Consider the following 17,311-nt stretch of genomic DNA (forward strand, 5'->3'; position numbering starts at 1 on the left):
AGAAAACGGGGGACGAGCCAAAAAAACGGGGGGGGGGGATGGCTCGGAGCAAGCACTGAGTATTCACGTTGCGATTTGACATGTCCAAACTATTTGTAAATGAAAAATGAATTATTTTTCGTGTGTTATGCAAGTGTTTTGAGTTTATTTTTGGAATCGAAAGGAAATTGCAAACCCAGCAAAAATTTGTCAGGGCACGCCGGACAAGGGGAAATTACCTGCTGAATCACGTAATCAGGTATTCTCTATTTGCGTGCTTTCAATCACGCGACTTCGTAAATGCCACTGAAAGGTGTGTTTTTCTAGCAAAATAGCAGTTAAACTTCAAGAACTTGATTTTTAAACTTCTTTTATTTTAACCAAAATCAATTTATGCCATTCAAGTGGTTTGAGTGTATTTTATGTAAGATTCGGAACAAAATAAATATTTGCAAGCCCAGACAGGAATTTGTTTCTGCGTGTGGATCAAAAAAGAAATGACGTAATCAGGGAAATTTCGGTTCAATTCTCCAAACTTCTTGACTGGTGCAAAACTCTGACTTGAGTCGTCGGACGACGCTAAACGGATAAATACAACGGGATGGCCTCAGTCTACTTTTTATTTTGGCGTGAAATGGACTCCCTTTTATTGTCATTCAACTGGTTTGGGTTTATTTTATTCAACATTTGGAAGAAAAGAAATATTTGCATGCCTAAGCATGAATTTATCCGGCAAAGCATGTGGCATAAGGCAAGAGATGATGCGATAAGGGAAATTCAGCTCACGCACACTCCGTGAGTCTCGCAAACACGACTTGTGTGTTTCTCAAGTGACTGCTTTTGTAAACATTTTTTTACTGTGCTCGCCGTGCCTTTCTGACCTTTCTAGCCAATTTTAAAAAAGAACTGAAAAGAAGTGGTCAAACATTAAGGCCGCTCGATTAGTTTTTTAGACTACAGGCTGCTTGTTTTAGGGCAAAATCGAATTTGTAAAATTACCTAGGAAGCAGTTGCGCTGTATGCCAAATAAATATTTATTAAATTAACCAAATTTTCATTTTTTCGTCACTTGTCACAACGGTTACCATAGTCAACATTGACGTTTTCTTTTGTTCTCGAACAAGCTCGATTTTCTCGACATCTTCATAAGATTGACACCTGCCGATGGTTTCTGCCGTTTTTGATATGTTAAAGTTTAGTAGATTGACTCACTGTTGACGGAAACTTTTAGAAGGAAATCTGACACCTAAGAGCGTTTTTTTGTTAGCCAAGTAATGCCCCCTTCCCATCAACGTAAAGCTTGGTCGCGTTCTTTCTTTTTTTTTTGGGGGGGGGGAGGTGGGGGGGGAGTTCTTCTCTTCCCCGGGCGCTTTCCCCTTAGAATCATTAAAATGTACCAAAAGCAATCCGTTATAGCGGTTTACATTGGCCAGCACTTGACTTTTATGTCCGCCATTGGTCAATCCAATGTCCCAAAGATGAAGGCCATGTTCTCTGCAACCTGAAACGCAACAAACGTTGCATTGCCAGTTGCCAAATAAAAGTTCATGTAAAACTCATGTTTGCAGTCGTCATCGTTGCGTTGCAAGGAAAATTGCCTGGTGTAACATGGCCTGGCGTAACCATGGCCTGTTGTAACATTGCAACATGCAAATATGCAACAAAATGTTGCGAGCTGCAGGGAAAGTAGAATTATCCTCGGCTTTTCGCCACGTTGCGAGACAAATGACAAGTTGCTGCGTGTGACATGTCAACTGCAACTTGCAGTTCGCAATTTTGTCAAAATGAGCAAATGAGATCATGTATCTACATAATCGAACATACACTGTAGAATGTTGGGATAACTGGACATCTCACGAACGGAAACAAAGAATTGAAATTACTTACTACGACACGAGCAGATTGTTGCCTTTATTTTTACACCATGGCTGAGCATTAATTATTAATTATACTTCACAAATTTGACTAAATGGCGTAAAATAGCCGTAATGGAGCTTTCCCGTATTCAGTGTATTACAAAACGTTTATAATGCAAAATCTATCCGCTATCGATATCAGGTCCTTTTTATTTTTAATACTGTCATCTAGGTATAAGCCTTTCATCATACACGTGAAAGAACTCAAACCAATGACAAGAGAAGCACCTGACTCGCATAGGCGTGCGGGCAATTTTTAGCCAGGGGGGGCGGTGAGACATTTGCCCAAAAATTTTTCGCAAAATGCCCAAATTTTTACGAAACAGTCAAGAAGAACGAGAGTCATACGATGCACTAACATAGGCTTACAAATGAAGTAAAAAATTCTTACACAAGAATCTATCATATGAGCTCATAAAACACGTTAAAAGAAATAGCTGTCTCTACCATATCGACGGCCGAAGATATCAACGATACGATCCACGTCATTGTTGACTAAAGAGTTGGAATAATATGCCCATTAAATGCTAATAAGTGCAATGACAAGAAATAATTTAGGCCAAGTAAAAAAAAAAAAAACAAATGTTTCTCGTCCGGATTTCTGTGAAAAAGAGAGCGGGCGGGCGCATTTTTTTGGTATTTTTTAATTATAATCATTTTTCTTCAAAACTAATTGACCTATTGGCTCGTGATTATTGGGTTTATTACCAGTCACGAGTACAAAACAAAATACCAAGTTGTACTCGGGTAAGGCCTACTCTGGGACCCAAAGTCGCCGTAACTTTGGGCGACTTCATCTCGTAAGGCGACTTTAGCTTATTTTGTCCAAAATTACGGGCGATTTGGGGCGACTTTGGGCGATTTTAGGTCCCAGAGTAGGCCTAGGGTAAAATCAGGCCACGACACGTTTGCTTGTACGTACACAAAATGTGGGGTTGGTTTGTTAGTGTGATGATGTTCATATAACAAGCTCCCCCGGAAAATTTTAAATTTTTAGAGCATTAAAAACGCTATTTTAGGGAATTCTGGAGGAAATTTTCTGTCATTACAACACTGAATGGTGTTTTTTATAATAATTCCTTGACATTTTGTGAATTTAACTGGCTTTAACACGCCGACTTCAGGTTAAAATAGAAAATATCTATCTCTTGGAAAAAAAACTTCTTTAGAAACTGGCTTTGCCCAAATTTCTATTGCTGCCCAAAAAATCCGAGTTGCCCAAAATTTGGGGGGGGGGGGCTGCAGCCCCCCTGCCCCCCCGGCCCGTACGCCTATGCTGACTCGAAGTTGATTGCCTTCTCGTATAGTTTATATAGTTATATATTTCTGGTTGTGCTTCTTACTATCATTCTGATGTTGGCCGTTTATAAAAGCTGTGCATGCAAATACATTAGGTAAAAAAGATGCGTCGACTTGTGCGCGAATTTCAGGAATTTGAGTTTTATCAAAGTGAAACCTGCAATTCATCGCAAATCAACGCAGTTCAGTGTAAATCCAGGCCAAAGAGTAACAAGTCAAGCCATGTTGGTGACGAGTTACCTTGTGACTCCGTTCAGTGCCAGGGCTAACAGTGCTTGTTTAAGTGTAAGTATACTTGGTTTTAGCTGGAGCATCCATTGCAAGATTAACAGTGTTATTGTTCTCAGCGATAAGTCTCACACCAAGATACGACAGCAGGCCTGCAACGCTGTTGCTCAGCGTCTCATTCTTGAGCTTCAGAAATGCTGCGGCTTCTGCGGCGAAAGCTGCTCTAATACTGCTTGCTTCTGCGTTGGCTTTGGACAAAAGCACTCTGGCATTAGAATTCGAGCGCTGCATAGTGATCTGCGCTTGCTTGATAGCTTCTTCTTTGTCAGACTTTGCTTGCACTATTTGCCGAGGACGCTCATTTTCTGCCACCTTGATGTTTTCTTTGGCTGCCTCTTTTACCCGAATAACCTTTTCATAGGATTCAGGGCGGATGATGTTTTGAACCTAAAGTAAAGGAATTGCAAGTAAGTTCGTACACTGAATAAGACTGTATTTAGTAACATATACTGAACTGAGTGCAGTACAATTTAGGAAGAAAGCGGGCAGTTGATCTTAAAATCAAATCAGATTTCGAGGTAAAAATGTTTTTAGCACTTCTCGAGTGAAAAAGTGAGTGGTACCGCATATGTTTGATAAGTAGGGAGAAAAGTATCAAAGCATTCTTAAGCCTGGTTCTCATATGATCGCCCCGATCGTCTCTGTCGCTTCTGTCGTTTGCAAAGTTTGAGGTGATTGGATCAAGCAAACTTTTTGAAGCGACAGAGACGATCGGGACGATCATATGAGAACCAGGCTTTAGAGTGCAACCCTATGTGTGCGTCTCGATTTTTCCACCTTTAGCTACACTTTGCTCTCTTCTCGCCCCAAGTACCTGAGTTTGCTTGAGGTAAGCTCCCTGTTGTCGTTGCAGCTCAACATTTTTTTCTGTTTGCACACGTCAATACTTGTCAACTACAGGGTCACACTACTTAGACTTTTCAAGTTGTTGACAAATGTCAAAATTAATCAAAACATTTACCGAGTGTAAATGGTGAACTCGCAATAGTAAACAATTCCCACCGGAGCCCTTACTCTCAATCACCCCGGTTATAGTTAAGTTATGGGAACGAGGCGACTCCGAAGGTGAGAGAGAGCGAGAGCTCCAATACGGCAAGTACAGAGGTCATCGCTGCGGGGAGGTGGGTGGGTCGCCAATGCTTCAGTCCTCCAGCACTTCACGAAAAGACAGAATACACGTGTACTGAGAAGCAATATATATACCTGTACATAGTCAGCGGCATGGCTTGCAGTTGCCAAAGTAACTGGGCACGTGGAATGGGAAATTAGGGTGTTTGTTCGCGCGGGCCCCGGTGAGAATAGTAAACAATTCCCACCGGAGCCCTTACTCTCAATCACCCCGGTTATAGTTAAGTTATGGGAACGAGGCGACTCCTACGGTACGCGCTCACGTACCGTATTTACTCGAATAAGCGCCGCCCCCGAATAACCGCCGCCCTCGAATAAGCGCCGCATTTAGGTCAAAAAAGTAAATAAGCGCGGCCCCCGAATGAGCGCCGCAGTCTCGATGCGGCGCTTATTTGAAGAATTTCGTTTAACTTAAAACGGCTCTACAAAGCAACTCTAAGACAAGATTGAACATTTCTTTGCATCAAAAGCGATATTTTGCATTTATGAGTGATTGTTCTTTCGCTCTCCCATTAGTTTTTCTATTCAACACTCTAACAATACGTAGTTCTGTAAATGTTGCGAAGGCCGCCAACCTTTGCCAGGACAGCTAGCGCCACTTCTGTCTCAGCAAGAGACACATACTGTCAATCAAAAGACCCTCTTTTCAATAACTGTGAAAGATAAGATACTTTGTGGCATCCAAATTGTAAATAAGCGCCGCCCTCGAATAAGCGCCGCACTTGAGACGCAAAAAATTTAATAAGCGCCGCGGCGCTTATTCGAGTAATACGGTAAGCCCGCAGACAGCCCCGCGGCCCTCCTGCCTTCTGTAGTGGGTGATCCGACACCGAAAGAAACAAGAGTCTCCCCCACCAGAGCGTGAGCAACAAAAACGGCAAGACACAGAAAACAAGCAAAAAGCCGAAACAAAGGGAACAGCAACAAAGCAAGCAAATGGACACAACGAGCGCTGGGGCCCGCCAGCGGGGCCCCACCAACGCAAACAGCCCAAAGAAAGCCCGAAAAAACCGCAACCCGAGACAACCGAAGGAGCCCAGCAACAGGACCACGAAAAACAACGGGCCGACCACGACTGGAGGGAACCACCACCGGGAGCCCCGAACCCCGCAGACAGGGGCCCCGACGCCGACGCGGCGGCCGCCCGACCGAAGTGATCTCTCTCCCGTCCCCCTCTCCTCCCACCCCCTCCTGTCCCTCTCCCTCCTCCCCCCCCTCTCCCTCCTCCTTCCTCTCAACCCTCTCGACTCTCTTCCGGGGGGGGGCGCGCCGGGGGGCGGCGCGAGGCAGAGGAGGAGTGCGGCGGGCCAATGCTCGGCTCGCAAAGAAAAACGCTGTGCTCGCATGCTCGCAAATGCTCGCAAAGACCATTTGATACCCCTCTCTTTCCTTTTCTTTTTCTCATTTTTTTAACTCTTCATCTCTTTTTTTTCCTTTTTTAACTTCTCCTTTTCCATCTAATAATAAAATAATAATAATATTTTAAGAGGATAAGAGGAGGCCTCCAATCACCTAGGGGGTGGTTTTCAGGAGGGTCCTCTGAGAAAATAATTTCCATTTTTGTTAATTTCCATTTTTTCTCTTTTTTGTACATTTCTCCCATGTTTAAGCTTCTCCTTATTCCTCCTCTTCCCGTTTTACGCTTTTTATTTTGTCTGTTCCCTAAATAATGTAATTAAACAATAACACAAGAAAAGACAAACAATACCGACAGCTAACGAAGGGACAATAGGAAAGTAGAACAAAAGGTGACATCGCAACGCAACCAAAAAGGTGTGACAAACTAGTTGAAGAGGTAAACAACAAGCAATGAAATATAAAATACGAGAAACCACGCCAGAAATAAACTTAATACTGAAATACCATGCAAAAATACCGATAAATAAAAAATGCAGACAAAATACCAAAGAAAACACTAAAGGGGATGAATGAAAACACGTGGCGTGAGACAAAGCGACGAAAACTAAAGGCCATGAAACGAAATATAGGGACAAAAACCGAGTAATGAACAAAACCTTAAAAACAAACAAACAGACAATAAAACCAGATCGGATAAGTAGAACCCAACTAAAAATACAGAAAACAGGTAAAGGGAAGAAACGAAAAAGCGAGGGAAGGGCCGCGAATGAGACAAATACACCATAACTCGGGACGCGAAGGTAGCTTCACAAACACCGCAAACAACACAATGCAAAATAAGTAGAATAGGCTAAAACCGTATAACAAACTAAACCTGGTTGAGGAACGGAAGACTAACATGCAAGCGAAGACCCAGATAACAGACCTCGGACTCTTCTCTGTAGGAATTGCTAGAGCGCTAGCGGGTGGTGTATTTGCAGTTGGCACGCTTGAAATAGAGAATCAGCGGCGAAGTGAGGATAAACATGTTGAACGTATAAACGAGTCAGACAAGTAGCCAAAACTTCAAGATAAGAGCACCAGGACTTGTGTAATGGGCAGACGGAGGGCGCAGCGATGACGCTAGAGTAAACGAGGAGCCGATGCAAAAGTACGCCAGCACTTCACGAAAAGACAGAATACACGTGTACTGAGAAGCTATATATATCCCGGTACATAGTCAGCGGCATGGCTTGCAGTTGCCAAAGTAACTGGGCACGTGGAATGGGAAATTAGGGTGTTTGTTCGCGCGGGCCCCGGCGAGAATACTGTAGGGGATAAATCAGAGCATAGCTTCCATATCTGGCAGGACTTTGCGCGCGAGTACGGTGATGGGGCCGCGAACATGAGTGTTGTTATTTACCTGAAGGTCTTCAACATCTGTCCATACATTGTCAAATCGCCGTCCAATGGTTTTTCGAACTAGGTCCTGAAAGGAAGCACGTGCAGTTTGTACCTGAGTGGTATTAAATGCACTGCAGGCATCATGTATGGCAGACTCACTGATACTCCTGAAGAAAAAAAATGAAACAAAACAGACGCTTCAGGGAGCTTTTTGACTGGTTTGTGTTACTTGTGCCTAACCAATCAGTGCGACATTAAATATAATGGTGCCCATTAGCCAATCAGGTGCGGTGGCCTAATGGTTACCACACCGGACTCTGGATCGAGCAGTCCAGGTTCAAGCCCTGGGCATGACAATACAATGTGTTCTTGGGAAATACACTTAACTCTCAAAGTGCCCCTCTCTACCCAGCTTTATAAATGGATACCGGCGCATTAACTGCTGGGGGGGGGGGGTAACCCTGTGATGGACTGGCATCCCGTTCAGGGGGGAGTAGAAATACTCCTAGTTGTTGCAACAGAAACCGGGTTAAGCTCCAGCCTGATGGGCCACTAGGCTCGAGTGTAGACTTTACCTTTAGTCAATCAGACGTCTTGGCTTCCTAAAGCCTAGTTTATACAAACAATTTTAATGTGACAATTTTTATTTGCTCATGTAGATGAGAAAATTTGGCCAATTTATATGTGACAAATATTTTTGTTGGCAAGCTGGTGTGTTAGCATTTATGTGACAAATAAAAGTTGTCACATAGGAAAATTCTCATGTAGACAATTTTTACTGACATAAAATGTGGCAAATAGAGCAGTTTTAATTGAGTGTCGTAAAACCAAAAACAAATTAATTCCCCCGCCAAACAAAAAGGAAAAAAAAAATTTGTGAAACAAAAAAAAATCAAAAAAAATATATGGGGGGCGGGGAGGGGGGGAAAATGGGGGTGGGGGAGGGTTTTTTTTTTTTTAAATAAAAAAGGGGGGGGGGTTTTTTCCCACACTCTATGCGTAGAAAAAAAAAAACAAAACAAACCATTTTTTTTCTCACACACAACCTTCTTTTTTTTTTTTTTCTTTTTTCTCTTTTCTTCTCCCCTCTCTCTTTTTCTCTTTTCTAAAAAAAAAATATATTAATGCAGGATGATGTGTATAAAAAAAAAAAAAAAAAAAACCCAGATCTGCATAATTCTTCATATCATACTCAGCCTCATCCAATAATTGCTAATTATTATACATTGTAGTCACTAGCTGTCTTCTCATTGGCTAAAAGCCTACAGCTAATTCTGGGAATCCACGCAACCTACAGATTAGTGAATATTCTGCTAGCAGATTGTTCACTAATCTGTAGGTTGGCGCGCGCAATGCATGATTTCCAAGAGCAATGTGTCAGGTGTCTGGCGGCGAAGGAAATTCATAGTTCGTCGATTCACTTCTTCAAACGAGAAATAGTTTGACCAAAGTTTAAAAATTGCAGGACAATAAAGTCTCCGAAAACACAAAATGACTGACAAAAATTGGGAAGGAACTATTTCACGAATTAGTAGGCCGAGTCCAGCTGGAATTAGCACAAGTTTTAAAACAGGTTGAAATCGTTTGTCATTACTTCCTTTTCTAGAAAAAAAATGTATAATAAAACAATTATTAGATTCGGTTTATGTGATAGTCGGAATAATCAAGGTCTCTGTAAGTGTTATCAGCCTCAGCCTTCGTCTTCGGTTGATAACACTTACCTCGACCTTGATTATTCCGGATATCACAAAAACCTCATCCAATAATTGTTTAATATTGGACGGTTGCGATCCAATAATTGGAATTTCTTCCAAATTTGGTCGGCGCTAGCCGAATAGCTGGAATTAGCCGGGGATCGAAAGCCAATCAGAAACACAGAAATATTTTGAATAAATAATAATAATTATTATAGTGTTCTCCTTATCAGGGGTAACCGGTAAAATTTCCGTTGTCGTTTTTTCCTTTTTTTTTGTAAATTAAAGGTAAATAAAAAATAAACTTTTTCTGAAGTATGATAGATGATTAAAAAAAAAAAAAAAAAGATATAAAAAAAAATTTTTTTTTTTTTTTTTTTTTTTTTTGGGGTTTTTTTTTTTTTAAAAAAAAAAAAAAAAAAAAAAAAAAAAAAAAAAAAAAAAAAAAAAAATTAAAAATTTTAAAAAAAAAAAAAAAAAAAAAAAAAAAAAAAAAAAAAAAAGGGGAGAAAAAAAAAAAAAAAAAAAAAAAAATATTATTGTTGTGTCATCTACACAATCAGATACATTTGTCAGATAAAAATTGTGACATAAAAATTAAAGTATGATTTGATGTTTAAGAACTCAACAAATGGTGTGTGACCAACTCCCTAACACCACACTCTACAAAATGCGAGGCAATGCTGTTACATCAAGGATCTTTTATTGGGCCATACCCCCTGATTACAATCGGCTGCACTAAAACTGAATAATTACACGGGTCAATGTGCCACACAAGGCTGTTAGGTGTCACTATAGACCATAAACTAACTTGTCTAAAAAAAAAACTTTTCCAACAAGTTAAATCTGCTGAAAAAATGTTCATTTTTGAAAAGGGCTCTTTTCAACCTTTATTTCAAAGTCACTGATCCTGCCGCCTGTAATGAATGGTATCATTGTCTGGGGAAGTTGCAACAACTGTCACCACATACAAGCTCTTGAAACATTGCACCGTAGAGCAGGGAAAATTATCTTTAATTTGTCATGGGACCATCCTTGGAGGAGGCCCTGCCAGGGAACGACAAGCGACAGGCCCAAAAGAGCGACAGCAACAAAAAACGCGACAGACGACAAACCGGAAAAACTGAACCGACAAGGACAAGCCTCAAACCGACAGCGACAAAAGAGCGATAAAACAGCGACACGGCACATTTTAATTAGACAAGCGACACGGGAACCCCCCTGGCAGGGCCTCTTGGAGACCCAGGTGCAGTTAGTGGGTGAGGGAAACGTGAAACTTCGAGAAAAAAAATTGAAATAGAAAAGTTGGAGTGATTGAAAGTTGCCCCTGGGAAAAGAGTCTTACCGGGCCAGTTCCAAACAGCTCTCTGAATACTGCCTCCTGATTGGGCAGAAAAGTTCTTTGTATTCTCTTTGTATTATTACTCTTCAGTTCTCCAACAGAAAGTATGTCCTGACGGCTTTTTCTTGGATTAAGTTTGAACAATGAGCTTGATGAGGTGCTAAGCTGAGCTTGACTGGATTTATTTCGATGGCAATAATAAAACAAGTGATGTTCAACTTACTTGAGTAGTTTTAGGTAGTCATCTTTGTCTTTAAACTGTAAAATAATCTCTCGGAGATTCTTGGGCCGGGCCCGGTACTGAAACTGTACATCTAACTCTATCTCAATGCCGTCCTTGTTAAGACATTGTAAGTCATCAAAAGTAATGCTCTGAAAGACGCTGGGGAAGATAATAAAATGGTAGCCTGGCGAGCCGGCATGAAGTCCTTCTCTCTTTACCTCAGAAGATAGTTTCTTCTGATGGATATTGTATGCGATACCCACTGTTGGAAAACGAAAGTAAATATTAGACTAATGAAGCAACATGGCTGGTCGGTCACTTAAAGAGCTCTGATAGGTCACTTGTTGTGAGCGCGAGGAGCCAAATCTATTTCTGGGAAGCTGCATTATGTTTGGCCAGCACCTAAATCATTTGGAGCATGCGCCTAAAGGGTCTGCTTCCAATGTTTTTTTTGTACACGCCTATAAAAATGACCTTGGCTGAGATCTTGTAGAATTTTGACATACTTTTCAGTGCAGGTATGCAGATGTCCCCAATGGAGCTTAAGTTTTCTCATATGATGATTTGGGAGTTTACTTTTTTTTTTTTTTCCACATGAAAGACACAAAAAATTATTTTACCCTTTGGTAAATAGAAAAGGCTTGGGCATAGAAAATAGAAAAGGCTTGACAAAAAGGCCTATAATGACCGATGAAACAGCCGACACCTGGCATTTTGAAATTCAGTCAAGCGACTTGGGGACCCTCCCTGGCAAGGCCTCATTTAAGAAAAATGGTTGATTCATATAATACCGGTATTTAGAAATAAACACACACAAACAAACATGGATAAGAGGAAAAATAAATAATAACAATAACAACAACAATAATTATAATAATAATAATTACAGAGATTCCAACCCCTTTTAAAGGAAAATAGGGAGTATTTTTAAGCACTTAAGGCGCAAGCCTGTAGGGGAATCTGGGGGCATGTTAGGGGTATTGAATGGTGCGAGCAGAGCGTTTTTCTTTGCAAGCACTAGCATTGGCAAAAGTTAGTCTTGCGAGCAACAAGCACTTTTCAAAAAGCTACCTCCAATAAAAACCGAGCGTGTGAGCACTTGTAAAAATATGCGAGCACAAGCAAACGAGCACCTAAAAAAATTTTGCAAGCATTCTGAGCAGAAGCCTAATGTTGCGAGCACTGCAAAACTCATCATTTCTGAGTTACTATTCTATAAGGTCTTTATCCTTTTCTTAGGCATCTTTGGGCAATTAATATTGTACACTATTGTACATGTTACACCCAGTTCAACAAAAAAGTACGGATCATGTGTATTTTGTGAACCCCTCAATTGATGTATCGGTCGATATATCGACCGACACTCGACCGATGTGTCGACCAACATATCGACCGATACTTGGCCGACCAAGATACCGTTGCTTGCATCTAAGCATGAACACTCGCCTCCGAAACATGATCAAATTGGGTATCAAAAGTGGCATGATTCGTCATCAAACATTGAAGTTTAGCAGACCGTAACAGCAACTTTCGTGCTCAAAATGCTCACCATAAACACTGAGAACAGGCCAAACTTTACACCAGAAGTGGTTCAAGTGAACCTGCAAATATATTTTGACAAAGATCAGGATAAATTTGTTGGGGGGACCCAACGTCATGACGGCGTCGGAGTAAGACGTGCCCACCAAAGCTCTGCATGCCTTTGCGAGTTTATTGATGTTTTTTGGTCGTATTTTATGGCTGAATCTCAAAAAAGGAAGGGGAGAGTAACCAGCAACTCAAGCATAGAAAGCAGAGATAGCGAGACGTCATCTCCGGTGGATAAAAAGAAGAGAAGTGAGTTTGGCGAAGACGAAGACGTAGGCGAAGCTCTATACATGTCGGTCAGTGAGAATATACAGCACATTTTGGAAAGGCTGGGTAAACTGGACACGCTTGAGACCCTTTTAACGAAATCTTTGGCGAGGCTTGAAAAGCTAGAGTCTCACGTAAATGAATAAAAATATTGGACCTAAAAGTCGAAACATTAGAAGATAAATGCCACGGCCATGATAAATCACTCGGAGAGGTGAAAGCAAGTGTGGAATTCATTAATCAGCAATTCAAACAAAACAAGATCTTATTCAACGCCAAAACCTTAGAAGATTTCAAGAAGCAAGAGTCAAAAGTTGCACCAACTCAGCAAAGAGCTGCTGCATTTGGAGGCGTCCTCTAGAAGAGAAAATCTAATTATCACGGGCGTGCCAGAAGTTCAAGACGCTACCGAAGACACCCTCCAAGTGCTACAAGATTTCATGGCGAACGAATTATATGTCACTGATACAGCTAGCATCGATTTCCAGCGAGTTCATCGCCTGGGCAAGCCGAGCAATAGAGGTCCGAGAGCCTGGACAAAGAACAAATCCTTTCGCCGGGAAAGCACCTGCGTGATAAAGATTTCTCCATGTTCAATGATTACCCTGAAGAAATCCAAAAATCTCGGAAACGACAACTTAAGAAGCTCAAGGACACAAAAAAGGATTGGAGAAAGGGCTTCCTTCAGCAAAAGCAGGCCTGACATGTTATACATCGATGGGATGTTTGTCCCTGAATAAACTGGAACTGAACTGAACATTATCTCAGGCTGTAAGCCTAAATGGTTCCGTAGAACCAAACTTGCTAATTGTAGCCATAAGAGTTTAACATCTTCATATCGACCTCTTAGTATTCTTTATGAGGCTGCCGGGGCTTTATATGTACGGTGTATCTTTCCTTTTTTGCTTCCGAAAGATCACACAAGAGGTAAGCTTTGGCTTTTTTCGCTTATTTATTTATTTTTCTCTCGTTATTTTTAATTACTATCCAAAAAATGTTTCCAAGTTTTACTTTAATTTGCATATGCTGCAATTTTTCCGTATGGAAATGTTTTGGCATTTTTTCATCACAACTGGACATTATACTGAAGGTGTTGTAAATACTGATAGCATAACATTAACCCTAGATGCGCCACGGGCCGATCAGATCGGCCTGGCATTTAACACCTAGATGCGCCAAGGCCGATGTGATCGGCCCATTATTGTAATGAACAATTTGATTGGTTACCAAGTCACAGGAAACACATTGGGCCAATAGGAATTGCTGTACTATCTATCGTTAGTTAACCTCGACAACCCTTCGTTATTAAGTCGTGAAGCCGACAGTCACCCGAGTTTGAGCGTCCGCATTTGCAACGAAGAAGATGAAATGGCGGCCATTTTGTTATGTTTTTCTTCTCCCAAAATGTTTCGCGTCCTCAGAACAAAACCAGACAAGAAAATCGTGGAAATGGGATCTTCAGGACCTCAACATCGATCGATAACTGATGAATTTCCTTCGGCATGTTGGTACAGGTCAAAATTCACTTTTGATCGTACTGCGTTGTGGAGCGACTTCGCTCGCCCGCGGATCGCGAGTGTGGCAAAAAAGTTAGATTTACAACTATATATTTTGGTTCCCATCGCTTTTTTTGGATTATGGAAAGAGTTTAACCCTTGCTTTTTAAGAGTATGTCACTTTGGATGGCTTGGACCAAAACATGAAGGTAGAATTAAACATTTATTTGAACACATGTTTTTAGTGTGATATAAATGTGAGAACATGATTTGCTGTGGCGATTGCAGACCACCCCCTCCAAAAATGCTGGCGCATCTAGGGTTAATTACACTTTTGTTTGGTGACTTTGTTTTGTATGGGTCATTTTAATAGCAAAAATTAATGATGTCTATGACAGATTTTAAACTTGTTTCTTTAAATGTGCGAGGCTTGCGTTCTTTAAACAAAAGGAAGGCAATATTGATGTGGCTTGTAAAACAGAAAGTGGATATTGGTTTGTTTGATGCCAAGAGCCACTTTATGCTCTTGAATCATATTGTGTTAATAGCAAAGCAGACTATCTTTTTCTGCAGACGAAAATCCATTGCTCCAAGCCTTATCATCTTCCTTGCACACCTCAAAAAGATTTTCAAAATAGAGGAATACCTTGCCAAAGAAAAGAACAAACTAAATATGCACCTTGAGAAATGGGAAATACTTTTAGAAACACTAAGTTGAAATTATCAGTTTTAATTTGCTTCTGCAGCCACCCCCCCCCCCTTTTTTTCTTTTTATCTATTTATTTACTTATTTATCTACCTCTTAACTTATAAATTTATTTTTATTTTTATTTTTTTTTTAAATCTGTAAAACTGGAAAAAATTAATAAAATATAAAACAAGAATAAAATTTTGTCAGAGGAAGTCTTGATATCCAATCTTTCTGCCATTTTGACTGTTTCGAAACTGGAATGTGTTGAAGTTTCGGCATGAAAGTTGCTGTTACGGTCTGCTAAACTTCAAACGTTTGATGACCATATCATGTCACGTTTGATACCCAATTAGATCATGTTTCGGCAGCGAGTGTTCAGGCTTAGATGCGAGCGACGGTATGTCGGTCGACATATCAACCGAGAGTGTTTGTCCAATAGTCCGCCAACATGTCAATCGATAGGCTACTTCATTTAGATACTTGCGTATTGATGTCTGTAGCCTGCATCACAGACGTTGTTATGCCACAATATGTAATAATTGCAGAATTTAATAGTAACTCAAAATGTAATAACTTTTGATCATGACGCACAATGTAATAAGCTTGGTAACCCAAAATGTAATAACTTTTAACAAACAACCTCGGCGAGTATTAGTATGTTGTTTTGCATGCTTTGCTGCTTATCATGTCAAAGGCTGACAAGTTGCCACTCAGGAAAAGGAGTTCGTTGCCCGTAACAACAACACGATTTAAACGTTCAAAACTGCTGACCAAACTTGGTCAACTGATTATCATGTATATTATACGACAGTCGACCGATACACCACCGACAATCAATGGTTAACGTATCGGCCGAGTGTCGGGTGCTATATCGACTGAGATATCGGCGGACGGTCGGTCAATACATCGATCAACACTAGGCCGATATGTCAATCCACATATCGATCGACGAATCTCGGTCGATATATTGGCCCAGTGTAGGTCGATATGTCGACCTACATATTGGTCGAGTATCGGTCAATATGTCGAGCGAGTGTTGGTCGATATGTCGACTGATACATCGGTCGAGGGGTGCACAAAATACACATGATCCAAAAGTACTAAAGATAATCTTTTTTTTCAATTTAAAGATTGTTATTAAAATATTATTATTTAAAGATTATTATTAAAAGTACTAAAGATTCAATTCCTCTATAGAATTCCATACAACCTGATGCATACGCGATAATTAGTTTCCAAGCATAAAAAGCACTCATTAGCTACTCATTGCTCCATTGGTGAACTAAAGCACAGTCAGTCACTAATACAAATAAGCGCGACATTGACATAATGGTCGAGCTAAACGAGTTTCTTATCCTTTCGGTCTACAAGCTAGGTTAGCACAACTATAGCTACTAGCTGCATCGCAGCTCGCAGCTAAATTAAAGCTAATTAAGCCTCGATCAAACGGTCATGATAGTTCGCTGCTTCCAACTATCATTCACTATCATATTGACTATCATGTTTGTGATCAAACGCTCCATGATAGTTGACGATAGTTTGTCGAAATCACGCAATGTGCTCGCGCATTTAATTTTTTGCTTTTCTCGTTCTCAACTCCACTATCACTTGGTGCAGAAATGTTTTCATGTTTTTTCCTTGTTTTCGCTACTTTCACGCCATCTCTTGCTTCTGGCAGTGATATTTTCAGTGCTTTCTCGGCAATGTTTTTACTCTTCTTCTTCCCACTCACTTTCTCGTTTTCAGCTTCACTATAGTCCAAATATTAATCTAAATTTCGGTTTTCTTCTTCACCGAACAATAGAATTTCCTTTGCGGCAGCCATGCATGAATCTTGGATTGAGCCCGTCTTTGACTGAACCACTGATAAACTATCATGCGCTATCATCCCCGCGATCAAACGCTAAAAACTATCATCAACTATCATGTCGAATTTGAGCACGTCCAAACTGCATGATAGTTGGTGATAGTTGATGATAGTGTGCATGATAGTTCGTGTTCAAACGCGCGTGATAGTTGGAACTCTCATCAACTATCATCAACTATCATGACCGTTTGATCGGGGCTTTATAAGCTACCTTGTGATGTATTGATCGCGCGATAGTCATGCAATGCAGGTAATTTATAAGTTAAGTTATGTTTATCATTGGAGGCACTGTCTATTGATTTCACCAGTCTCCAAAACGTTACATGACAAAGCACTAATAAAGTTGAGCTTTTTAAAAGTTTGTACTGAGTAACCTTATAAAGTGTAGGGAAAACAATAATATAGGGAACACGAGTACGATCGAAAATATTTACCTTCCTCTGTGCTTAGCTTGCGTAAAGATGTCCCAACCATTGCTCCGATGAAGATAATCACAGCAACGACTACCACACCAATGACTTTAACGCTGTTGCCCACGTCCATGTTTATGCAGGTGACACTCGGTTAAGTGAGTTCCAACACTGATCTTCGCTCAGCAAGAACTGAACAACATCTTCTTTGAAAGTTTAGGGAGTGTTCAGGGGTAGCGCACTTTTTATGGCTCCACTTTAAATTTAAATATTTTTATCCCCCTCGGGCCCCGCAGAGAGAATGCATACACCACCCTACACAGATTTTAACCGCCCCCCCCCCCCCACCCCATACCCTAAATAATGAACACTCCCTTAGCAA

The 17,311-nt window shown here is 40.7% G+C and overlaps 1 protein-coding gene and 1 long non-coding RNA gene across 2 annotated transcripts; both read right to left on the reverse strand.

The window, feature by feature from the left end:
• Positions 1 to 1,873: 1,873 nt before the first annotated feature.
• On the reverse strand, positions 1,874 to 17,209 carry LOC144647391 (uncharacterized). Its single transcript, XM_078507197.1, has 4 exons — positions 16,954 to 17,209; positions 10,612 to 10,873; positions 7,372 to 7,519; positions 1,874 to 3,869 (listed from the first exon to the last, which is right to left on the reverse strand). Exons 1-4 carry the CDS (start codon positions 17,060 to 17,062, stop codon positions 3,474 to 3,476), a joined length of 915 nt encoding a protein of 304 aa, XP_078363323.1. The 5' UTR covers positions 17,063 to 17,209; the 3' UTR covers positions 1,874 to 3,473.
• On the reverse strand, positions 4,518 to 7,360 carry LOC144647409 (uncharacterized). The gene is made up of 2 exons (XR_013569588.1): positions 7,185 to 7,360; positions 4,518 to 4,856 (listed from the first exon to the last, which is right to left on the reverse strand). It is a non-coding gene; the product is annotated as an uncharacterized LOC144647409 (long non-coding RNA).
• Positions 17,210 to 17,311: the final 102 nt, after the last annotated feature.

Source organism: Oculina patagonica, chromosome 3 (genome assembly GCF_052425735.1).
Source record: "Oculina patagonica isolate OP01 chromosome 3, crgOcupat, whole genome shotgun sequence".
NCBI lineage: Eukaryota > Metazoa > Cnidaria > Anthozoa > Scleractinia > Oculinidae > Oculina > Oculina patagonica.